Source organism: Synchiropus splendidus, chromosome 3 (genome assembly GCF_027744825.2).
Source record: "Synchiropus splendidus isolate RoL2022-P1 chromosome 3, RoL_Sspl_1.0, whole genome shotgun sequence".
Taxonomy (NCBI): Eukaryota; Metazoa; Chordata; class Actinopteri; order Syngnathiformes; family Callionymidae; genus Synchiropus; species Synchiropus splendidus.
Genome location: NC_071336.1, coordinates 22,786,037 through 22,812,479, shown reverse-complemented (window position 1 = coordinate 22,812,479; position 26,443 = coordinate 22,786,037). Strand labels below are relative to the sequence as shown.

The 26,443-nt window shown below is 42.0% G+C and overlaps 1 protein-coding gene across 2 annotated transcripts in view; it reads left to right on the top strand.

Annotated features, from left to right (window-relative positions):
• sema5a (sema domain, seven thrombospondin repeats (type 1 and type 1-like), transmembrane domain (TM) and short cytoplasmic domain, (semaphorin) 5A) overlaps positions 1–9,715 on the top strand; it is a 116,498-nt gene extending 106,783 nt beyond the window's left edge. The window contains exons 20-23 of one of the 2 annotated variants that reach the window (XR_008414167.1): positions 1,689–1,733; positions 2,635–2,846; positions 3,737–3,970; positions 6,021–9,715. Coding sequence is in view for 1 of the 2 variants with exons in the window: in XM_053859690.1 (XP_053715665.1) it covers positions 1,689–1,733; positions 2,635–2,846; positions 6,021–6,140 (377 nt within the window). In the remaining variant the exon portion in view is untranslated. The remainder of the gene's footprint in view (positions 1–1,688; positions 1,734–2,634; positions 2,847–3,736; positions 3,971–6,020) is intronic. The other variant, XM_053859690.1, reaches the window with a different exon arrangement.
• Positions 9,716–26,443: the final 16,728 nt, after the last annotated feature.

Genomic DNA, 26,443 nt, shown 5'->3' with positions numbered 1-26,443 from the left:
GGCAGGTGGTCTTCCTTGTCCTGCTGACTGCCATGAGACTCAATGTTTTCTCTCACATGCCCGTGCTACGAACATGCATTCCAGCACTGCTCTCTCTTCATCTTATTCAGGAGTTGTCATACTGAGAAGCCTGGGGGCACAACCGTGCTGGGGACTTGGAATATAATATTGGGTATCTTATAACATGAATGTGTTTGGTGCCCCAGTAGACTTCCACTGAAATTGGACAAGTTTGTGGACAATCACTCCTTTTTAGTGTTCAGTATGTAAATGCAATGTTTGGGATTCCTTGCGTCAGAACTTAGAGTTGGGTACAGATGAGCCTTGAAAAAGGTTTTTGTGAGTTTGTGGTCTTTGAAATCACCGGTTGGTTTGCAAGTTTGTGGCGTAGAAGTGATTCAGACAGAGGAATAAGGGCATAAGCTCATGTGAATCGCAGAGCTTGGAGTGCTCGTCTGTCCACATCAGCTAAATTCAACCAGAATGAACTCCGGCAGCAAGTGAGCTGCCAGTTAAAGGGATTGATGAGCACTTGATCAGATGCCTGGGTGTGTTTTACTCTGAATGAAAGAGACACAAAAGTCGCTCGCTGTATCTGTATCCTGTACACAGCACTTTCATCAGAACACTTTGATAGGAACCACTTTGACAGGAAGTGTAGACAGACCCCTGAGAACATAAAAGTCTCACCAACAAAGGACACACATACTCTAGATCAGTGATTCTTAACCATAGGGCCGGGGCCCATGGTTGGGCCGCAAGCGCCACCTATAGGGCCGCTAAAAGTTTTCATGTCTTAAGTCTTTGGGCCGTGAGGGCCGCGAGACGCTCGGTTTTAATACATTAGCCACGTACAGTATGGTGGCAGTAGTGTGTCGCGGAATTGACTTGACAGCTGCAAATCTGTGATAGTTACCAACTATGGAGAAGATCTTGAAAAGAAAAAATGATAAAGAAACTGATGTCGTCTCCTCCAACAGTAAAAACTGTTCATGAAAGCACCTGTTGAAGCAGTTTAGAAAATGTATTGGAACATTTTATGGTGAAACTTTTATTTACACTTCACTTATATCTTTTTTGGAGAATAAAATATATTGTTTTTATTTTATGATATTTAGACTTGGTTTTATTATATTTATTTTATCCAGAATTTTATTCAGCTTTTCCAATTTTCTCTACAGTTTGCATCAAGCGTATTTTCTTTCTGTAGTAAATTTGATGAAAATGACTCGTACCTGGTTCTGCTGCTGGTTGGACTTTTCAATGACAAATAAACATCTTTCTGATGGTCAGATGGTTTCATGTCATTTCACAAGGTTTTGCTTTGTTTACGTGTAAGTAGGTTAAATATGGTCATTGATCACAAATGAAATCAAGAGTAATGAATCAGTTCTATTACTTGAATGGGCCCCAGGTCCATTTGTTCTGGGAAAGGTGGGCCCCGAGATCAATAAGGATAAGCCTCCATGCAACTCAACATCGTTTCTGCCTGATTGTCCCTCTCCTTTCGTGGGACAGAGTCCATTAGGGTCAATGAGAAACACCTAACTTCATTTCCTTTCATAAGAGTTTCATCTTTCGATCATTTTCTTACGTGCCACAGCCTTCAGCAGCCGTCAGGGATCTTACGATGATAATCTGCTCAGTTGGTTTTCTGCCGCTAATTCCACTCTTTGTGTGTTTTCCAGAAATCTCAATTGCACGTTCCAGTCAGGAGGAGAGGCACTGTGGAGGTACTGTGAAGAGTGTGCGCGTGCAATACACTGGTTCACTGTATGACGCTAGATAACCCTTCAAACCTGCTTAAGAGCATATAAATCGTAGCGCAAACACACACAACACAGGGAGGGAACTGCTGCCCTCGAGCATCATGTAAATTTTCCTTTTTTTTTACTTCAGTCATTCTGACCTATCTGCTCTTACTGTGACTTATTGCTGCAGCCAAGAAAGATCTCTCAGCAGAAGCTGCCATACTTCTAGATCTAGTAGATATTAAAGTCTTCTCCGTTTGCAGAACTATATCAATAAGGAAACTTTCCTCTTCATGTTTGGATGATCTATCAGTTCTTTTTGGAATGGATATTTTAGACCTACAGGGTATGTCTGGAGCTGTGGTCACTGTAGTGGCTACACAAAATACAAAAAAACACCTTTGAATGAACAACACTGTGAACTTCATGTAGTCCACAACAAGAATGAGGACAAATGAGATGAACTGAGGAAGAACATTTTGAGGGTGACAGCGCATGTCTCAGTCAGGAGTCGAGAACTTTTTGTTTCACAGTTGATACCAGAACAGGAGACGGCGCATCCCCCATTTCTGGGGTTGCTCATGCAATGTAAACAGGCAAGGACATTCATGTTTTTATTCTTAAGTGAAACTACTGTGTTCGGTTGTGTGATTGAGTTTCTGAAGAAAAAATATTGCACAATGAGGCTCCTTCAATAAGCTGCCCAATCTCAAACTGGAAATGACGTCTGTTTCCATCTGTGCCTCACAGTTGCTGACTTATGAGAACACATTCTCATAAAAGAACTGTTTGACTTTGTTCTTGAACAGGTTGACATAACCGCCTGAGCTGCAGTATCTGTTTGTACTCACACAAGCGCTCTGTTTTATTGCTCTGCTTCCAGACTTCAACATCTTCCACATGATCGCTGTCGGCCTCAGCAGCTCCATCCTCGGGTGCCTGGTCACCCTGCTGGTCTACTCGTACTGCCAACGCTACCAGCAGCAGTCACACGACGCCACCGTTATTCACCCGATATCAGCTGCTCCGCTCAACACAAGCATCACCAACCACATCAACAAGCTGGACAAATACGACTCTGTGGAAGCCATCAAGGTCAGATGATGAGTTCGCTGCGTGGGGAGGATTTCAGAAGTGTCTTTACAGTTTCATGTGATTGTTGCACTCATTGGGCCTGATGTTTCCTGTAGAGCAGTTTTATCTGGGTATGTTGTGTACTGCTTTCTCATATCTTTCTTTTTTTATTTTTTTACCAAGGGACCTCCTAATTTGTGGGCAGTTTGTTTTTAGTCCAGGTATTTTACGCGTTTGAAAATGAATGATGAAATATTTATTGTATTGAACTTGCGTCTTCATTTTATAATTCGCCTTTCAAGACTATCTATTATTGGTAAGAGTCGGAAAATTCCATTTATTCACTACTTTATTAATCATGTATTAGGTTTTTCATTTATATGTAATGCATTATTGATACTATAGTCTTTGGCAAAATGAAAATTTGTTTGCATTACTTAAGTGACAGAAGTGAGTAGAATCTTCACTTCACTTTCACCGTCTTATTTCTGTCAAAAGGCCTTAGAAGCCCTTCAACCTGGGATTTAGAGTGAAAAGTTTCAGATGCAGATCATAGGAGGCATCAACGTAGATGGTTGGCGCAAAGAACGATAAGCAAAATAAATGACAGACGGATTATGAAGCCGATCTCGGAGCCTCTGTCACGCTGGCCCACTCTCGCAGTGAAGGAAACTGGAACATAAAATGTGTGAAACCATAAAACATCTCCACGTGAGGGATCACAAGAGCGAGTGATGGTGTAACTTCAGGGCTTAATTCCTTTCATTACCGACGCACAGATCATTCCTTAGTGAGAGAGAGATGAAAGCACTTCAGTCAGGTATTTGAAGATGTATATCGATTCATCATCCTGCTGCACAGAACATGATGCTAGGATTTTCCTGAGGATGACTCTCCTGTCCTCCCTGCAGCCTGACGTGTCGGTACTCTTGCCCCTGGATGACCCCACCCTGCACCAGCCTCTCTCTGCTAACATGGGGGTGTCCATGCGTGGCTTGGAGATATTCTACTAACCACTGACCTCAACAAACCCCCCACTTCTCCACTCCCCCAACAACAACTTTCTGACCCCAACCTCTGCTACATCCACTTCCCCAATGTGCCCCACTCCCCCACCTTCCTGTGGCATTTGCTGTCTGTGGCAGGTTGGAGCATACAATAGTTTTCACTGTTGCTTTGATGCCTTCATTTCTTCATCTTTTCACCTCTTCCCCCCCACCACCACCACGTCCACCCCATTCCCCGGCTTGTTCTAATGCAGTGTTGCCCTTCATATATTGATCTGAAAACATGTCTCATTTGCATGTTTGCCTTGTTCTGTTTGAACTTCTCCAAATGACATTAATGACGATGATGTCCGTAACACACCTCTGTTGTCTCTCCACGCTCTGAAAACATTAAAAATGCATCATTAAAAAAAGATGCTAACAAGCAGTTGCCCATAACAAGGAGCCTCAAGGCCACAAGTAGAAAAATATAAACACTCCACTGTTGTTTAGATTCTTAATGAGAAATAAGTTAATATTTGTAGGTCACTGTATCGTCTGTTTATTTGATGTGTTTAAGTGCTAAAAGCTTTAGAAACAGTGTATGAAATGATATTTCACTTTTTCAGGAGAGGAAGTAGAATTATCTGAAATGAATTTATTGGAGACAGTCTCATCTTTTTTAGGTTGAGATTGACAGTATGTCGCCATAAGTGAGGGTGACAGTTTGAAGATGACTTTTTACTGGGGCTGGTACTGAAAAATATTCATTTCAGTAATGAAATTACAGACAGGACTAGTTAACTGAAACAACACAGATTAATCGCGGTTGAACTTTTTTACATTTTCAGTGCACAAACGCCAAGTCATCACCAAAGTGAGTGAGATTGTGCTGTGGGATGGATAAAAAACTTCAGGATAGAAACATAAAGAATTCATGGAGCAAAGACTTCGCTCAAAACTGTAGTACCTCCACCCTGATGTTTATACTTATCTGTGGACAGATCATCTTGGTTTTGATCATTCTGGTGTCAAACTTTAAACTGTGATTAATCACAATGAATTATCTATAAAACCTCAAATTATTTCTATTTTCAGCTTATTCTCATTGCCTTGATTTATCAGTTATCGTTCACTAAAATGTGTTAAAGCAAATGTATCTTCACTAAACACTACCAGTGTCACCAGCACCTCAAATGCATAGTGCAACCAAGACGACAGCCTTGCCCTGTTACAAGGTGTTTTATAGCAACCTGCTGTCTCAGCTACAAACAATAGAGGTAGAGAGACAGAATTTTATGAGGAGCTGGTCATTGTTTAGATAGCAACTTGACGCTAAAATTCTAACCGACACTCACATTGATGTGGCTACACTCCCGTGAAAGGCGAGCCTGTTACTGACCGTTTGGTAAATAACTATCTTATTCAGCCTGTGACCTGTCGAAGTGCCGTTGAGCCATCACCCATCGATAATCAAAGAAGCGTTTGCTGAACTGACGCCTCCCGTTGATGTGCTGGGGAAGCTCAACTAGGTGGCGTCTTGGTAACATGCCAGAGATACTGTAATACATTTCACCCAAGAACACGCTCACGGTCACCCAGGTCAGCCGGGACCAGACAGTAGAGGGAGCTATTCTGTTGACAGTGCTCTCAGCTGTTCTGAGCGTGTCCTCAGAGGATTTAAACCCAGAAGTCAGTGTTTCTTCCTGAAATAATCCTGAAATAAGTTGTCTTTTCATTGAAAAGTTATTTTCATCGTCGTCTTTGTAAGATATAAACACAGCATCATTGTGCCCAGAGGGACTTCCACCACGCATATCGACTTTTTGATGTTCTTTTGAATCGACATCAGCAGCTTACCACGCACTTACAGCGTCTCAAAGGGAGCAGAACGATGCCCCTATAGCTCCATTGTGTTGCAGAACACAAAGCTGTTTTGATAGATGGCTATTGTTTGGATTGTCTTGAAAACTGCTGATTGGAGCTGCAGAGGTGCACTTACGGACGTGCATCCAAGTCCCACAGCTTGGTCTTGTGGTCATCTGTCTGCCCTGTTTGCTGATGCTGTAACCTCGGAGCCTTCCATTTGTGTTGCCCCCTTTTAATTTCTTCTTTTGGCAGTCAGTTTTACCTTGCCATCTGGGCTGAATGATCTTAGACTACGTGCTGCAAAAATGCTCAACCTCAACATTCTTGTCTCCATCCACAGGCCTTCAACAAAAACAACCTTATTCTGGAAGAAAGGAACAAGTACTTCAACCCACAGCACAGCGGGAAGACCTACACCAACGCCTACTTCACTGACCTCAACACCTACGATGACTATTAAAGACGCTGTGGACAAGTGACCGAGCTGACCATTTTCTTGTGCTTTGTATTGAGATTTGAGACACCACCTGTGGGATCCTCTCTGAAACTCTCAGACTCTCGGTGGAAACTGACGCACAGTCCAGTCGGCAGAGGGAAGTACCCGCTTTCTCTCAGGTGCCTTGGGGAACACTCAATTTCAATTTTAGGAAGGAGATACTGCCTTGACTGTCAATGAATATTTCTTAATGTGGACGATAAAGTGGGCGAAATGGAAGGCCTTTCCCTTTCCCGTTTGCTGTGCCGCCTCTGAAGCGGCTGCGTATTTGTGAGGAAGAAAGGCAACTTCCCCGAAGGTTTTTGCATGACTCCATCTGACTGCTCATCTTTTTAATTTTGCATGAAACCCAGCATTCCACTTTATGGATCATTTGTTGGTCTGTTTATGTTGTTTAAAAAAAGGTCTGAGGGCTTTTACTTTGAAAAGTTTCTTTCATAAACATCCTCCCTAGGTCTTTGTACTGCGATGTAGATAATTAGGGTCATTTTGTTCTGTTCTTTTCAGAATACTGCTGCAAGCAGTGTACGACGGTCGGTTTATTTTTTACAGCTCTGAAGGTCGTGTACAGAAAGTTTTCTCCGAACTTTTTTATGTGAATACATTTCTCCGTATCTCGTGTCAAAGAATGTGTATTCCAAAAATTTCAATCGAAATCCTACAGTATGAGCTACTTTTTTCAACATTGTGTGCAATTGTTAAATGGGCTACAGCGCATTTGTGGTGGAGAGATTTGATTTGATCCCTGAACTTAAGCTTCTCGTGTAATGAAAACTGAGTCTCATTGGTTCATCTGGTAATTCGGTGGTTCAGTTTGGACTAACCCTTTTTACATTTTTGCTTGTCTTATTGTGCAAAAATTAAACTCCTCTTGGTACAAAACACTCTGGTTTCACTGGAGTATCACAGATTCACTGATGAATATTTTGAGTGCTGAATTGAGGAGGTCGGTTTCACAAATACATCAAAGGTCCCTTGTTTGAAGGTTTCTCTCATGTTACGGAGGCTCTGAACTGCCATGGTAAGTTTTTTTTATTTATGTATTATCTAATTCAGATGAGATAATTATTACGTTCGTACGACAAAAAAACACGTTCATACAAGATCATTATGTGGAATTAACGGTTATGTTTAACAGACATGAGTTTCAAACTTTATCATCCTGGAGCTTCTTGATATGGTCTTCTGAAAGTCTATCATGTCCGTTCATTGAGAAGCAGGTGCTGTCGGAGCATCAGCTCGGCGATCTCTGGTCATCCCGCATCCAATTTATGAACGTGTTTTTTCACGTACAAACGTAATAATTACCTTGTGCGAACATGTTTTTTTCTCATACAAAACATAATAATTAGCTCACACGAATGAGATAATACATAAATAAAAATAACTTACCATGGCAGTTCAGAGCTTCCGTAGTATGTGACCCTCTGTTCACCTCTTTTATTTGTCGTTCACCATAACTGCTGACCATAAAATACACATCACTGTAACTGCAAGAAAAAAGGGCATCAGCGCTCTTTGATTCTACTGTGGGACCTGTGTGTCCCACAAAGAAGGAGAGGTTCCCGAAGGGCCTGAGCTTGTGGTCATGAAGTGTATGGAACAAGCAAAAGGAAATGGATAGATGCCATTTTTCATAAGTGAAATCATAAGCGTTTTATATCTAAGTTTATATCTACATGGCGATCAGCCAGAAGTTTGATGGTTGGGATCTGTCTTGGAGAATCAACGATGAACTAAGTCATCAGGCCTCTGTTTCATGAAGACTATTTTGCTCGGGCCCCGGGGGCTGAGTCATTTTATGTGGCCCGCAAGAGCTTTAAAAACCTATTGTGGAGTTTAAACTCGATCATTTTAAGTACACCATAAATACTGAGACACCATGTCACAGTCCACAGTACTGAGGTGTGACTGTCAGAGCATTTTGTTTCAACTCGCATTTGCTTTTCAACACTCTTGGATGAATAAATCCTGGTGACCGCAGACTCAGTTTAAAGTTTTAGTCCCCTGTGAGGCTGTTCTTTAGTCTCCTTTCTTCCCATTTATTTGCTATGCCTCTGACTCCTTTTCCAGAAACTCAGAAAGTATTTTTTATCCAAATTCTCATCAATTGAATATATTTTGTGTTCATAATAGTGATTTTTTTTCTCATCTTTGCCCGTCTGCATCTTAAGGATTCAAAGAAAATTTCACGAAACTGCAGTCCTTCCTCTGCAACATATCTGTTTCAATTACACCAAAAACACAGTAAACATGCACCACGGATTCATAAGTCACTCAACCCTGAGTAAAGGACTCCCTCAACCCTATAAAGGGTCTTTGGAGGGTCTCTGCAGTGACAAATAGCATTGGCAGTGGTGAAAGGGCACCTGAAGGAAAGAAATAAAGAGAGTCAGGGGGTAAAGGTGAAGCAGGCTACCATCTGAAGTGTAAACTCTCATCTGAGCGATGGAAAGTGGCAGCCCACACCAAGCTGTGCTCCATCAACCTTAAACCTGAAGGCACGCATCTGTGCTTCGGCGCCGATAAGAGGTGGGCCGTTCATCAAGCAGCCCGATGTACGTTCAGCACCAGGGAACCCACCCCTCCTCACCCACTGGCACACGCCGTACTTTCTTTAGGTCTGAGCCACCAACCAGCGCTACTCCGCAGCAATGCAGCAACACTTAATGCAGAAGATACACAGTTTTGCAAGATAGATTGTGAGGTCTGCAGCTAGCTCACATTGCTACTCCACCAGCGTAGTATGTAAAGTAGTTGCACACAGACTAGCATGATCACACTAAAGCGCACACACACACACAGCTTGGCAGCAGATGTTTGCAGCTCATCTGCAGCCAGGCACTTGTGACATTCCACTCTGACAGGTGAGCTCAGGAGAATAAATGACTCTTCCACAGCGGCATTTTGGATCTGCCAAAGGTCGCAGTTAAAGGGTGTGAGAGTAGAACTCGCGTATGACAGATCAGAGTGCTTGCATGTGCGTGAAGAAGTCGCAAGGTGGTGAGATGTGACATCGAGGCTTTATCACTGTGTAGTGTGGGTGTGTGTGTGAGAATGCAATTGAGCTGGATGTAGTCAAGCGGCACATCGTGCGTCTCTGAGTGTCAATATTGGGTCACATTTTGACACTTCTCAATATCAGACCCTCTTGAGGCTGTGTTGGATTTTCAATACGGAACACATACTGTTGTGTGAGGCTGATAATAACAGACAGGTTCAGACGCTGGGTGCCAGAATGTGGGTACAGAAATCTGTCCTTTCTCTTCTGGAGCATCATTATTCACCAACTTTTACTTTCTGTTACTATTAGGGCTGGGACGATATACATTTTGCCAGATTCAGTATTTTTCCTGATACCTGGGAGCCGATTCTATTTACTAGTAACATCCGACTTACGACCTGCTGCGACCAGCATCTCACTCTCACACAGCGATCTACCACGACAGTAGGACCTATAACCCCTGCGTCAGCTATTTTGAATGGCATTCGATATACGTCCGATGTGACTTACAACCGGTTGGGGTGTTACTTGTATATCATGATTCTGATTTATATTGCGATTATTCGTCCAATTGAATTTGTATCACAATTTGAAAAATAAATGAAAATACAAATTCACATCACAGTTTCCCACAGATATTTGGTCAAAGTGGTGACCGTGGTTGTATCTGTGTATTTATAAAGAATATTATTCACTCTTTATAAATACACAGATAAAAAACAAACAAAGCCGTTTATGTGCAAAGACAGAACAGGTTCCAACAGAAATATTTCAGGGTCTAAATTGTTTCAGTGATTTAGAGTTGTTATCAAAGGCCAAAACACAAACGTAGCAAGCGCGAGGCACCTTGGGAGCTGGATTAAATAACTAATATCCAACTACTTTCCCCACAGTTTTACAGCCCAGGATGACCATGCACTGCATAGATTCTCCAGAGCTATACTGAGTAGTAGTTAGCAGAGAGCGCTAACATGTTTGCACAGGGTTGCCAATTCTCTCGTAACCAGCATAAAACTGGCAAAAATGGCTTTTAGTGAGTTGCTTAATTAAATTTCGAGTCGAGAATATCTTTAAATGTAGTATTCCACTGGTAAAGAAAAAAAACTCTCTTGAGAATCCCTTTGCTCTCATTTCTTCCACCACACATTCACAGCTACCCAGGATGTTATGTTTTTTTTCATTTTGTTTTTTACGTCTTTCTTTTTACGATTTGATCTGTTTTCACATCTAACAACTTGTTTTATGTAGTTGTGCTACACTTCAATTAGTGATTTATCGTTTTCTTGCTTGACAAATAAGCAAGCTACCATCAAGAATTACAAAAACAAATTATCATCTCCTCATGATTTTGTTCTCTTTTCAAGCTCTTGAGTGCCGACCACAACAGTCTAGTAAAGTTATCTTGCTGCCTGCACGGATCATTTCAACTTTATGCTGGACTGAAATGTGTTTTCCTCAAACTATAACCGGCCTTTTTTGCTATACAGCAAGTATTTGCAAGGTGAATCTCTGACCAATGTGTGTATTAAATATTGACCTTAAACATCCTGATCGGAGCTTAACTTGCCGCAGTCTGTATTATTCAGCTTTAAAATGGCTTGACTACGATTAGATGAGATCTGAGCTTGACTTTTCCAACGTTTAGCTCATGACGCATTCAGGAGTGGCGTTAATTAGCCGCCGTATAGCAAGCGGATCAGAGGGCCAACCAAGGTGAGTGAGTGAGATTGTTCCTGTCAGGCAGGTAACCGAGCGTGAACTTCCCATTAAACACCTTCTTTTCCCTCCTGAGACCAGATTTGCTCTCATTCACATGGATCATTGTGCTTGGACCAGCCTCCCAGCGCTCCCCTGAGCTGATCTCAAACCTTGTTACACCTGCTTTACAATAAAAAACATGCAGAAAATGAGCCCCTTTGGTGCCGGTGGAGCTGCTCTGGCAAATCCTGTTCACTCTTTATAGAACAGTTTTGACAAGAAAATACAGTCCTTGAAAAGTTTTTCATGCTTAAGTGACACAAAGGCAAATGAGGAAACAAACTAGAAAACTGGTTCCCCGATAGAGGCTCCGACTTTCACATGAGAACAGAGAGGCGCGTCAACTATGTATCAGTCCTGAAAATAAATCGTCCTGACACAAGGCTGCATGTATTTGGGGATGGATGGGTGATATTTGGGATGAATGTCAAACACCTGGGAGTAGAGTTGGAACTAGGTCTGAACAAACAACCCGCGGGAAGACTGTTCAACTATTTATGAGTCATGTCGCCACATACTGATCATCTTTGAGAGGCAAGCACCAGTGACTGAAAGCTAGAAATATCCTCAACTGTATGTGTTTAATCGAATGTCTTCTTTGAGCCAGCGCTGATTTACATTTAATTTCCTAGGAGTAAACGCTGTGAATCTAACAAGGTCCAAACTACAAATGTTTTTCTCCCGTTGTCAGAGCCATCCACATGAATGCACTGTGGTGCATCAGTCGTGAACAACAGCATTTCATTTCAAATGAATTATATCACAGTTCAAATATGCTTGCTAACAGTCTTCCGCCGTGAGTTTATTTATTTCTGTGCTGTGATTTAGTCGTGTTTTTGCGTCCTATGGTCAGTTGCAGACATTTTTCAGACTAATGTGGGGTTTGGTGACTCACAAGAAAAATTAGGATCGACTTCTATAAAACAATATGGTGTATGAGTTTTTCACCCGTCTGACATTAGCAATCATGATCACTCACTGCAAGTTCAGATCCGCTACAATTTCTTCAAATGACCCCCAGCTGCTTTAACCAGTTTCCTTCCTCTTCCTTCCTTACTTCAAGACTTACCTGAAGAAAATCTCATTAAGCTGTTTCTGCATCATAAAATATATCTTGAGAAAATTGTTTCTTGCTTCTTCTTGTGCGTTTTTCCAGCGAATTAGAAACAACAAGGTAAAACAAGGGATCGCCATTAGTAGCACAGGGCTGCTTCTTTATTTTAAGACATATATTGTGCTCTAACAAGAGGAGCCTGTTGGCCAATGTGGATGGGTCATTTGTACTATGAATATGGACCGATTTCAATTAAGCGCTGCTAGATACCGAGCGTCATAGCTTTCAGTTCAACCAAGCTTTTTTTTTTTTTTTGCAGTGCACAGCCAGCACTTGTTAAACCTGTACTCTTGCTGCCAGCTGATTTACTTTTTAGTGACATTGTTATTCTCTTCGAATGCAGTTTCCTCCATTGTTAGAAGAAGCAGGAAAGCACTAGATTATGAAGTCTGCCTGCCATTTAAATAAATCTTTGAGGAATCTAAATTAACTTCGACACAGACGTTCCATTTCTCCACTGCCCAAAGGAAAAACACCCTCCAACAGATCAGTGTGGGCAGAGAGGAAGCTGGCAGAGGGAGCCGCTACACCGCCAGAATGGGAGATGAATGTCACCACAAGAATTCATGCCAGTTCAGAGATGCCCCATAGATTCGACCCGAGACATCTGGAATCCCAGGTGCCAGTCCAGTGATCAGGACTCAGCTGTCGGAAGCGGCGGCAGCCGAACAACACCGATGCTTATCTGCTCTGACACGACCCTTTATGAGCTTTTTCACCTTAGTCAAAGCCGTTTTTTAGGTAATGAGCCAATATGGCGGATATCTGTGCGCTCCAATCACCTGGCGTTATTCCGACATCTATCACTGCCAGATTCATCACAAGCCCTGATTCTCCTCAGCGCACACAGCTGCTCCTCTTCCTGAGAGTCTGTGATCATGGACGAGTTTCAGAGAGTCTTTGACATGTCAGGAAAGGAAGAGAGACGCTCATGAATCCAGGACACAGCGTCTGCACCACTGGATTAACATCTTACTGGGGACACCTGCCAGGCCCATAATGCACAGCAACGGTTATAACACAGATTAACATGGCCAGTTTCAGAGGATGAAATAAATATCAGACTTGTTTGTCTCCCAGCTTTTTTTTTTTTTTGTGAACCCATCACAGACCCTTTGCTCTCAGTCAGAGACATCATCTAGTTTCCAAATGACACCAGAAATAACATCAGAGGCACCGACTCTGTAAACAAATTCTGTGCAATATCATCCAAGATTTCAGCGATTTGTCCAATAGAAAGAAATCAGTACTGATGTTTGTGCTGCTGGACTGGATTCAGAAACATCTTCTCCATCGTTCGCATTACAATTTACCACACTTCACGTTTGAAATGAAGTAATCCTACAGCAAACTGAACCACTATTTTAGCAAACATCAACATTCAACATTCATAGGAATGAGCTGCGGAAGATCTCATTTTAAAGATTTGTCAGGAGGATAAGAGCTTTAAGATTATTTGCTCCCTGTAGGACATGATTATTTGGTTATCGTGGTGGACATGAAGAACAGAACATTCCCACCGGAGGTGCTAGTGGCAAATGAATCAGAAATAGTGGCGCTGCTGACAATCCAATGGTCCCATCTGAGGATAAAGAGAGTTTGAAAGTAAATAATCTCCAATCTCCAACCAGAACACGGGAGTTGCTGGAGATGAAGTAAGGGGTTATTAAATAATTCTTGATGAATATTTAATTCAAAGAGTCCAATGAAACAAAAATAAACTTCTGTTTTGTAATATTTTTCTTGTGTTTCTTGTTTGTCCATCCATCATATCACTCACACCTGGCTAATCCCAAATGGCCTATAACCCCCTCCAGCCTGCCACTCTGTCTCACTGTTGGTCACTTGTTGCGCAGCAGAATTTAGATTTGATGTGCTTTTGAGCTTAGTAAACTGACACAGAAGAAGGTGGGCTGACTAATGTGATCATAACATTGAGTTGGCTTTACTCTACCTTTATCATGTGATCCCTGTCTTCCCACTTTTTCATGAGGACCATTTTGAAAAAGACGAACATCTCCATTAGTTTTGGGTAGATTTTTCCCAAAAAACTGCTTTACATACTGGGACTGCTCAGGAACCTGGAGCACAACATCTGTCTGTGAGTCACCAGCACTACTCACCATGCTGCCTTTAAAGAAAGGATGCTATTACTTGGACAATCACACTTAAGAATGAGTCTATCACATGAGTAACATATAAGACAGAAGTGTATGACTCAAGCCAAACTGGATGTTACTCAGTCAACATGTGAGCAGATCATAAACAAAGTGCCTCTTTCTCCTTTTCTTTAACCTTGTAAATGTACATTATGATGTGTTCGAACTTCCATATAAAGTAGTAGAACAGGCCACCAAATGTGGTGATGGGCTTTATGCAAAAGGTTTCAGTTTTTACGACTGCAAGATTTGTGTTTCCCTGCAGCACCAACTGTCAGGAACAGGAAATGTGCCCAAACGCCCATGAATCATGGCGGATATCGTTTCTGCATTTGGATGGTCCTGATTCCATTTTCATCATCATGAGAAGGGAATAAAGCGGATGCCATCGTAAATAATTTATCGACTATGCTTGCTATGAAGAATCTTTTGTTACTCTGTGGCATCTCTCACTTTTCTACTCCATTGTTTTCTCTTCTTTCTCACGCCATCGACTCGTGGACACTGTTGGGCACAGAGGAGGATAGTGAGTGGACTGCTTATAGATATTTGCTGTCATGTTCATCTGAAAATGGCTTTCCAGATGGCCATGGAATATCACAGGGTGGCAGGTGGTCCATGGCAACCGCATCCATCTCCAAATGTTCTGGTGCAGCTTGTAAATCTTCAGGTCACTTTACCTCACTCCTGAAGTGAGACTGCGTTACTTGCAGTGTTTTGTATCATATCATTACAACTTTGATTTTTAATATCTGATTTGTTTTTTTCCCCCCAAATCCATCCCAGGCTACTTCGAGCATGGACATAAGTTTCTGTCGGATATGTGTCAGATGGCACTATACTGCAGTGTGGACATGTGTGTCACACTCAGTCAATTTATGCATCATTAAGAAGCAGCAAACGTTGCAACAGTTTGACAACATAAACAGGCATGGTAAACAATGGCAGACAAGGGGGCAGAGATATTAGAGCTGATGAATATTATGGCAGCACCGTCCAAGCCACATCCTTGATATTCCCACAAGTTGGTACTGTGGCCGTTACTGTGTCTCACCTTTTTAGGTACAGCTGAGACTGAGCAAGTTTGTCCAGGTGAGTTTGTGCTCTCCACACTATTGAGAGGCAACTATCAGCGCACAGCATTCTGCCCCTGAAACTTCAAACTGGGATCAATAAACCTCTTGTCTTAGGGAGAGGGTCCAACCGCGGCATGAGTGTTTCTGATAGTCAGAAAGAGCTTTGTGCGGCACACTGGGAAACGTATGGCTTTTTTCCTCTGCATGTCCTCGCTGAAAGTCATGTTGAATGCGTCCCTTCTGTTTTTGTCTAGATTTCTAGAGCCTTTTGCTCACAGTTCTGCTTTCCATGGAACCAACTGTGATGTTTGCTTGCTAGCTATTAGCTAAGCCTAGTTGACAGTGTCCGTTTATTTTCACATTTCGGAACAAGAAGATGACGATGAAGGGTCAATCTCACTTCCATAAGGTTGTTTCTGCAGTCAAAAAAGTGCCAATTTTTGACTGCAGATATGAGCAATCAGCATACGTCCTTGTTCAGTTCTCATTTGATAAATCAACAAAGTCTTGTCTGCAATGTTGTTTCTGTACCTATTGTGCAAAATTGTATGTTTCAAGCTGTTTTTTCTAAGCGATCTGGCACTGACGTTTTGCTCCAGTAGAAGATGCTAGCAATCATAGTGAAGGTCCTTGACATGTTTAAAGAGGAGAAAGTGTGATGGTTCTCGAAGGTAAATATATAAGATAATAAAACAAATGTATCGTTCTTTCTTCTCAGATTTGCACTTATTATCAGGGTGCTAGAACGTCATCCTGCATTACTACTTGTTTATGATTGTCAGTCCACTGAAAAATCAAAACCAAAAACACAAAAACTCCACCTACAGAGTCATGATACAAGTCATTTACAGTCGATGTGCTGAATTATTCATGGGGACAGGACTCTGACTCTCTGTGCTTTCCTTAACTCTTCGAGCACTTCAGGTTCTCAGGCTTCATTTTAGTTGTCAGGCAGTATGACAAGTGTTTGTCAAGGTTGGAAAGGTTCAGCCCCTCAAATAGCACCATACCCATGTTTAGTTGCACACTGTCATCATGATGCCATGGTTTTTTTTTAATAGAAAAGGCTCAGAGGTTTCAACGGGGAGTTTACGAATGAACAGAGGGGTTTGTGTCAATTCGAATACAAGTGCAACCAACTCTCGTCCCCAAAAAAGGTCACTGTACTGCAACACAGGTGACAACTATTCCAGGCGGCATTCCATGTGATATTATTGTCTCTTTCCACCGTCAGCAGCTTTGATGCTTGAAGCTGAAGGCTTGTAATTCTGGTCAGCTGGACTCCACGTTGACTGTTGTTTGTGATTTCCACAGGTCAACAAATATTTCAGCTTCAAAAGAACCCTGAGCAGCTTGCAGAGAAAATGTGACAACGATGGAAAATACTTCAACTCTAGCCAACCGTCAAACATGTAAGTGTTGTGAATTCATTCAGGCTGAGACATTTCCTGTCAAGATTTGTTTTGTAATCCAGTCAATTCATGCCCGAGGTGTGGTCTTCAAGTTCACCTCTACATATTTTCAACTTCACATTTCACATTTATGGGTCAAGGTTATCAACTGTGTCATCACACATCTGCACAACATAAGTCTCACAATAAAACTCTGTTCTTCAGCGTCATAACAGTGATGTAAAATAATCTCTCTACTATAAGACCAAAAACATTTCTCCTCATGTGGCTGTCAGTGGAGTGTGAAGTTTCCAACGAGGCCAGTCAGCCAAACACAGCGTGACGTCAACACAGCAGCTTTTAAGAAAAGCATGAGCTCATGAAAGCCCTCATGATGGGTGCACTTGAAGACTCTTAGCTCGGCCATCAGTGCGGCAGAGTGGAGAGGATTGCCCAAAGTGTTTTTGGTGATGATTGCGTGTGTTTAACCGCGACCCCGGCGCCCCCGCGTTATGCAATTGGTTCCTGCAGCATTTTCATAATTATCTTTTAATGATTGTTTTAGCTGCTCCTCGCTCATTTGCGCCGCCAAGCTCCGGTATCTGAGCTCATTTTCTTTTTATGATTACCTGGATGACAGCCAGAAATGTAAATTGCTTATTTGACTCAGATTCAGGTCAGTGTCTTCAGAAGCACTCGAGAAGCTGTGAGGCAGTATTTTTAGACGCTGACTTGCGTGGTTCCTGAGAACTCATGGTGCCATAGAAGTCAGCAGGGTATTGAGCTTGTTGTTGTCAATACATTGTGTCAGTTGGGCACTTGAATTGCCATGTGACTTACTGACAACCTTTCCAGAGTGTCCTGTATCTATTGCCCTGTGTTGCAGGAAAAAACTAAATACAATATATAGGGTGGAAGGATTTTTATTATATCAGACTTTTTATTATATAGAACGATATTGTCCTATATAGTGCATTATGTGAATGCACTGAGGTTCTTGGCGCACCATCTTTGCCGTTCAGCTTCTGGCGTGTTTTTCGATTCACTACTATGTAAGGCTGTAAGGCTCACCTCACACAGCTGGTCACGTGACTTTGCAGCAGTATAGTGGTTAAAGCACATCCCTGTGTATCACAAGGTTGCTGCTTCGCTTCCGGCATATGTCTCTTGTGCATGTATTTTCAAAATTCATACATTTTAAAATCGGAATATCAAGTGGCATCTTCTATATATATTTTTTTTTTAACATACCTCATGTCACCAATAACATCACCCCAGTCTGTGAGCGACGCTGCAGACTGGACAGTCTCATCTTCACTCCACTGAATTAAACAGACTCCACGATGATCAACAATGAATAATAGGTGAAACACATGCCATACGTTTAGTTTAGGGAATGACAAAGTGAAACGTGGAGCTAGGTCATGTTAAATCGTGTTGATCGTGGATCTGATGACAGTCAGCACGTGCGGCCAGGTTTATTGTTTCTGTTCCAAAGTTAAACTCATGTCACAGTCTTTGAACAATATTTGGATATTTTGTTGGAATAGCTCTTACTTTTTCATCTTATTTCCTGTATAAACAATCATCTGAAGAGCAACTTGACCAAAATCACAGCCAGTTTGTGGCTCATTCTGTAAAGAGCCGCATGAAAGTGGGCAAAGAGCCGCATGCGGCTCGGAAGCCTCAGGTTGGCCAGGCCTGGACTAGAGAGTCCCAAAATGATCAGACTTCAGACATGAGGTCCCCTATCTTCAATGAACAAAGACTGGGTGGTATGAGACCTCGGCCAGCTGAAATATTTGGCAGGCTGGAGGAGCATGAAGCCACATAGTTGCCATCTCATTAGTTGCAGTGAGGAGGTCAGGCTGAGGAAGAGATTGCTGCCATCACCTGCTGAATGTCAAATCTGCTCTTTTAATGACCCACGGAGGAAGTGGAGATTAGTGAGAAAAGGAAGTTTGAAGGAAGAATTCAACCTGACAGGTGCTGGCAGGGAAGATGCATGACGACTACGTTAAAAAGAAAAGTCAAAGGAAGAGGCTGATTTCATTGGTTCTTATCATTCATTCATCTGGAATTTGGGTGTGAATACATGAAATTTAAGTCTTCAACTTCAACTTGAACAACGCAATAAAATACAACAAATTGAATTTAACATTTGAAAAAGGGCAATGACCAGGACCATTGCCTGAACTCCTGTTCAATCTGAAGACCACTGTTTTGTACTGGATTTGCTTCTATTAAATGACATTTGCATAAGTAAAACACCACTGGACACCTTCATAATAATCTAACAGTATACCATAATAAAAACATCATTAAGAGAATGGGACTTGTTTATATGCCATCCAAGTACATGAGGATTACTAAGTGGTCTGCTTCTGTACCTTCTCAGAGTCGACCAAGTTCAAAAGTTGCTCTTTTCTCTCCTCTCATTGGACTCATCCTCTCAGCTAATGGCCCTTGTTATGAGCTATTGATCTGTAATGAGGTGCCTCTCGGAGTTAAATGAACTGCAGACAAAAGAAGTTGATCAGCAAAAATCTCTTGAAGAAAAACAAACCAGAAGTTGGAGTGTGTGTATCGTTGAGAGGTTTGAGAGAGTTGCTGTCTGTCTATTCGGGCTCTGCGTTTGACTGGCAACTTTTCAGGGTCCCACAGTCTCAACTGGTGCGCGCCACTCTATAGTACCAGGAATATGAGGTAGGAGATGCATCATTGTGCAGGGACCAGTGTCAAAATGTCAAGAACACAAGTGGAACCTCTCATACAAAGGGGTTTGAGCGCCACACACAAGTGAAGATAAAGTAGTTAAGCTTCATTCAATCATTGAGTATTCTGAGAGCTGAAGACCTATTAAGAACTAGCGAGGAAACTGCAAAACTGGGGGCTGGTTAGTTGATGTGCAATATGGGGCGAGGACACACAACTTTGTGTGATCTGTGACAAGCCAAACTGATATTTAATGGATAGAAACTGCAACTTTTTAACTTGTTTCTAATATAGGCGCACGTGTAAATGTGACCACATGTCTGCAGCGCGTATAGTGAGAAGGATCACAACAATGAAAGGTACATCTTCATCCGGAATGATGGTTAAAACACCTGTCCTGTCCTGTGTGGCTGATCTTCAGCCAGCAAAATGAATTCCGCAGAATAGCATGGTCTTTCCCGGATTATCCCCTACATAGTGTTCATTTTTGGAACAGTCTGGTTTCCCTCATGAGGCCCATTTGACTGCTCACTCACCCTTATGAACTAAAATCTCTAATTCCACCAGGTCCAAGGTCGTCTATCTCTTTATACTCACCATGTTGCAAAACTCCTGTTTTAATTTGCCCAGACAATTTTGGGACCTTAGTGAATCTGCCAGATAAAACATTCACTCTGGAGCTACCTGGACCTTTTGCCTCTCTCTGCAAAGCCTAACACAACAGAAGCAGGAAAGAAGCTTTTGTCTACTGTCGGTCAAAGAAATGAGACATCAGACGCATAGTGGAATCGCATTCTCATAGAATGGGTCCACAGAGGCAGTGTCAATGCAGTCATCAGAAAACAACAAATCCCCCTGTAAATTCACATTGAACTCAGTGTTGAAGTCAAAATCGCCTCTGTAAAGTCTCTTTGAATGAATCTAAGCACATTTTATGTGATAACTGAGTGAACAAAGGCCATTGAAAATGGGAAATAGCCAAAGAAACAAGCAGCGTCACTGTCAAGCCTAATAGGAAATAGATTTTTCTAAAACATAACAGGGTGAGAGTTATGAACGCTGGACTCACGCCGCCCACTGCTCACCTTGTCTGACATGCTTATCAGTAATTGGCCCGTCCAGGACAAATGCTACTCTGTCAACATGCGGCCAACCATCATCAAACAAACGGTAATTACTTTAACCTCTACCTTTTTTCTTCCTCATGAAATGTCAGGTAGAAAATGATCTTGCGTAGCAAAGAAAAAGTATATTGAATTAATATCAGTTACAAGTGATAAAGGCTTTCAACTCCCCCGGAGGATTGGATACATTATGAACAGGAATGAGTGATGAAGGTAATTAACGTGGAGGTCGTCTGCATCTGACCTCACCTTTCCAACCTTCTCAGGTCTGGTGCTGTCATCAGCTGGTTCAGAATAAAGATCAATGATATCCTGCGATACAGGTTTTAGTCATATCGGCAGCCGATAATTGAGCAAGGGAGGTACAAGGGCAACGCAAGTCTTCGGTCCTGGGGTCAACATTGTCTAACCACCTCACATCTGGTGGTGATCTATTCTTAAGCCCAATGAATTTGTCAGTTGAACTGTTTGACATATGAGGTTTAGAAATTGGGGGTTTATGGCCTGTTAAGCTCCAAAGGTATGAAGAGTAATGCAGCCTTCACCATCTCACGCATACCAAAATTGATGTTGAAGAAGCGGAACACAGCTACAAATTCATTGTGCCGGAAGTTGCCCATTAGCACCTTCGTGCTTGGGGAAAGATTGAGATGCCATTTTGCCCTCTTTGTAATAGGCGCCACTCAAATCTGCTGTTGGTACGGTGACTAGGTGTTGTTGGCACTGGCCTCCACTCAACAGATAAGGTCACTTGCATTGGAGCTGATAAGGAACCCCAGTGCTGTTTGGTCTAATCGTGCCCAAGGAAGAATATATTGAGAATAAATGTGGTGAACATTTTTTCTCATCAACATGAGAATAAATTGATGAGAATGTTACTGTTACTTCGGGAGTGTAGAGAATGAGGAGGATTTTTCATCCACATTGTTGGTTTGTATTAGGGATGCACCGATCACGATCCATTGCAGCCTTTTAAAGTGGGATTTGGTATCGGTGAAAAAGTGCCAATAATGGAAAGCCGATGCAACATGTGCAAAATGCTGTCAACATTTGGTACTTAGTTAAAATAAATAATGTAATTGTAATTCCATGCGAAGTAATTTTTGCCTTTTACTCAAAGCATGACCAGCGTTACCCCACAGCATGGCAAGAAGGTTAATGCTTTAACACTGGGAAGGGATCAGTATTGGTCAATAACCGCAGCCCAGGAATCAGTATTGGGACCATAAAAGTTGGATTGTATGTTTGTCTGCATTCAGAATGACTTCAAAGACATTGATTTCAAGCCAGGTCCTGACAAGACTGAAAAGCTCCTGGTTCTGACTGTGTGAGTGTGAAAGCGGGGGGTCCACAGAACACCAAACATCTGGCTTCCACCAATGATTTTCACCCAATATTATTGTCTTAGGTTAATTTTATCAAGATATTTTAGCAGCTGAAATATCAATTCGACACCAGGTGGCGCAAGAGTGGTGTTTCAGAACTCGCCTACACAACCAAGCAGAATAGAAGCCCGTGATTTGGGCAAGCCAGTGCCAGATGGTAATCTGGAGCACCACCAACATTTAATCCTTCATTTCCATACCAAAATCAAAATTTCCATAAAATTTCTGTCAATTCTATTATTCAGTTTTTCAGTTGTTTTACTCACAGACACACAGACAAGAGTTGCTTCCTTGGAAGAGGTTATAGAGGCAAGTAATATCAGCCCCAAAGAGGCGTTGTGCCGACTGCCTCCAGGCCACAAGCTCATGTTGATTCTAGCTGACTATACTGGGACTTGAGCAGACGTCATCCACAGCATGAGACAAAACCTGCATCTGATGATTCTCCTTCACAAACTAGCCCTGAGCTGGCCGGCCCAAAACAAAGCCAGTCAATCTAATAATGGGAAGATGTGAGGGCTGAGGGGACAGAGAGGGATGGGCGCTGCAAGAAGAGCTTTTAGTGCATGTGAGTCAGTGGGTGAGTGAGTGGGTTTAGCAGCATCAATCATGTGAACTTAGAAGCCCCTGACGGTTTCTCTGAGGTGATTGTATCTAAAATCCTGACTCCTCCTGTCTGTTTTCCTTCCACCCTCAACTAAAGTGCTTTTTCTCATCCGAGAAGATGGGCAGTTTTTGCACATAAAGGGCCTTCACTCTTCATATTGTCCTGATTTAATGTAGCTTGCCCTTTAAACTCTCAGCATTTTTAATTTCCTCCCCAGTAGATTTGAATAAAGGTCTATAGTGTAGGTGTGTGTGATGGGGTGAGAGCTGAAGTCTAGTCAGCACATCGCGGTTCCACAGAGTCGGCCCACTGCTGAGCGCTGCAAGTGCAGTCCATCTCAATTCGTTCTGTGGGAGGGATCACATTGGACTGCAGTCCAAATTTTGAGGGGCAGCAGGTGAAGCTTGCGATGAATAAATGGAGAAGGTTGGCAAAGATAGCAACCTTGTTTGTCTACGAGGGGCTATTTGGAGATGGCAGGATACTGGAGTCTAAATTTAATGGAAAACCTTTATGGATTAGGTGTGTAGCTTACAGTCCCTCAGTATGTAAATTGAGTCAGTAGCTTGTCAAAGAGCTGCATCCTGAAAAAGGGTAACAGTAGCTTCAGAGACCAGATGAGAGCCAGACAACATATAGACCTTTGAGAATGTGCCTTTTTCTCATTGTTTGGACGTCAATTTATTGATTAAAATCCATTTTAGAATTTACTGTAATGCTGCCGTGACATCGCGATGCAAAGGAACAGCACCAACATCGCGCTGGTACAGTCACCTTGTCCTCATTTTATCAAAGATGCAGAGAGGCTTTGCACAAATAAAGAAACGGGGTCGCAGACGACAGAAAAGAGGTGAGATGGTTGAAGGCTGGAGAGTCTGGCCCTCTTAAAAATGTCAACTAAGGATGAATTAGGGTAAACAAGAGGTATGTTGAATACAAGAGAAAAAATATTAACCAGGTTTAAAGCACATTCACATGAAACACGTGAGACTCAAGCAGCAGATTTACATGGAAAGTCATGCATAGTGGGGGATGCAACAAAGCGGCAGATTCACAGTTTCTTGCGACACATTTCAGAAGACATCCGTCGCATCACACACTGAAGTCAAACGATCACTTCCACTGGCGACAAGTCACAATGTGTTGACTAACTAGGGCCTAGATTTGTGGTGTCATATACAGAGGGGGAAACTTCATCAGCAAGGTGCCAAGGGAGTGAAATTGCTGGAGTTCATGACACCTCATTCGCCGACCCACCTTGTGGCCTTTCCTGTCACGGCCCCTCCCACTATGCTTTTAATTTTGTCAGCCACCTCCTGTCCCGTCTCCTTGACAGCTGCAACTATAATCCCATTGATGGAACCTCCACCTCTTTAGGAGCAGCTGGAGGTTGATGCAGCACCAGATTGTGAATTTTCCGACATCACTGTATGCTTTTGACAGTTATTTTTTTTATTTTTTTTTTGCTTTGTTGTATTTTTTACTTCCTGGTTTGCCCTGTGTTTTACTGGATTTTTTGTGACCTCTCCCTGGATCCTATATTCGCTCTGTTGGAGGCTCCCTCGGTTATTTTATTTTATGTTTGCCTCTCACTACTTCCTGCTCGTAGGTTTCCCCTCATTGCCCTCACATTTCAACGTTTGACCCACCCGATCGCAAACTGACCTTTTTCAACGCGACTTGCAACAGGACTGGCATTGGTCACTGAAAACCGGTGTTCACACAGGTGAGAGTAGCACCACGATCCCTGATATGACAGAAACCAGACTCTGTCTCCTTTTAAAGCAATTTTTTGAAGCAGGCCTTAAATGCCCCAAAAAAAGGTGCATTGAAACAGATGCTGCACAAAAAACATTAACGTTCAGAAATGCCTCAATTTTCCAATATTTTTTGAAAAACGTCCTAAATCAGCTTTCAGGTAGCTGCCTGCAAATAATGAACATGACTTTTATACAGAAACTATTACAGCACTTTCCTTTGACAGCAGACATTTTTGTTGTCAGTGAGCAAGTGAGAAGTAAATGCATTTCACAGTGTTTCCTGGAATAACGACAGTTATTCTAAAATCTGTCAAAGAGATGTACAAAGTACTGCGTCAAGAAAAGCAGATAAAGGAAAATAAATGCATTTACATTGACAACGTCTCAGCGCTGACTGATTATAATAAAAGTTTACCCACAATAAGTGGAGCAGAAGTCTTTTTTCACCAGTCGTTCTGATCACTAAATTGAGTTAAGATCAGACAAGTTCCCGAAAACACAGAAATACATTCACACCCACTCGGAGAAGTCGGTCAAACGCAGGATATATTAAGAAATCCAGCAGCATCCTTCATTACTGCGAGCAATTAGTGTGGACTGTGTGTTGTTTGGCTGGTCCACCTTTGATGAGAGAGTTTCGGGGCGGGAGCAGCAGCAGGAGAGCGAGGACCGGGGGGAGGAGTGTGTGAAGCTGTAGTTGTTATTCCAATTCCATCCCTGGAGGTTTGGGTACCATTTCAATTAATCTCCCATCACACGGCGGGAAGCAAACGTGATCTGATTTGGCCTTTCACTCGGCGTGGCCTGCCTCACTCTGCCACCTAAATGAGATTTGGCTCGATGCCACTGCATGAGCAACCTTGCATCAGTTGCCGTGTCCTCCAGAGTGACTCAGTCCCTGTAGCGTCATGACTTGGTAGTAAACGCTAATGCAAGGTGATTCAGACCAGTGAAGGTGTGTCGCCTGTTTAAAGTCCTCGTGGCAAGGTTTGACCTTACTTTGAATGCCAATGCCACTGTATGAAGAATCACATAAGAATCACAATTCCTATTTGCAACAAATGAGAATCATTTTAAAATGTCCCAAAATCAATGTTTAAAATCTAAAGATCCGCTGCTAGTCTGCCATTTTGTAACGATGCGCAAAGTCCTGACATCACTGCAAAGGACAATACCATTACAAAGATTTCGGGGAAGGAGAACAGGGGAACGTCAGGACAATGAGCCAAAAGAGAAACAGAAAAAAAATAATTATAATAATAATGACAGGAGAAAAGAAGACAAATTGTTACAAATAATGCAGGTGCCCCCCACGTTCCTGCTGAAAAGCCTTTGGAAGTGAAGTTGCAACACTATATAAACACTTCTATATCAGGAGAGGTGGATGTGCGTGCATATGCATTTGACTTTGGGAACCAGAACTTTAGCCATCTGGTCTGTGTGGGTGTGGTTTAATGAAAACAGCAGCACCAAATATCTGGACCTGGGTGTTTCTAAATGCACTTTGTTCTCTGATGTAAATGTTTGATTCTATTGCCTTTTGGTGAATAAAAAAACAGAAAACAGGGCAAAAACCTAAATGAAGTAAACATTTTACTGTGATGTGTGTGTATGTATATATATATATATATATATATGTATATATATATATATATATATATATATATATATATATATATATACAAATCGCAATTACCTTTGTTTTGAATTTGTGTTTAACCTCAAGTTGCTAAAATCATCTCATTGTGATATTCCGACACTATACATTATTAAACAAGTATATTTAAATAATGACACATAATCCAGGAACTCTGAGAAGAAGAATTTAAAATCATCAATGATGTATCTCATGTAAAATGTCTGATCAACATCCACATCAAAAGGTCTTATTTGAATAATAATCTAAAACGATGTGTTCAGTAGTTCAGTTCTAGTTATTATTAGGAGGAGGAGCGAGAGCAAAGATACTTCACTACATCTACAACTTACAACAAGTTAGCTCCGTGCTAACCGACATGCTAGCTGTTAGCTCAACAGTGTGTGGAGTCATAGACCACACACAGATTTTTGTTGTCAACATTATCCATGATATCAACCAATCGTTGCAGTCCTAATATAAATATTTGCAAGTAAAATTATGGACGAAAACCTTTTTTGAGGAATCCTTTCAAACC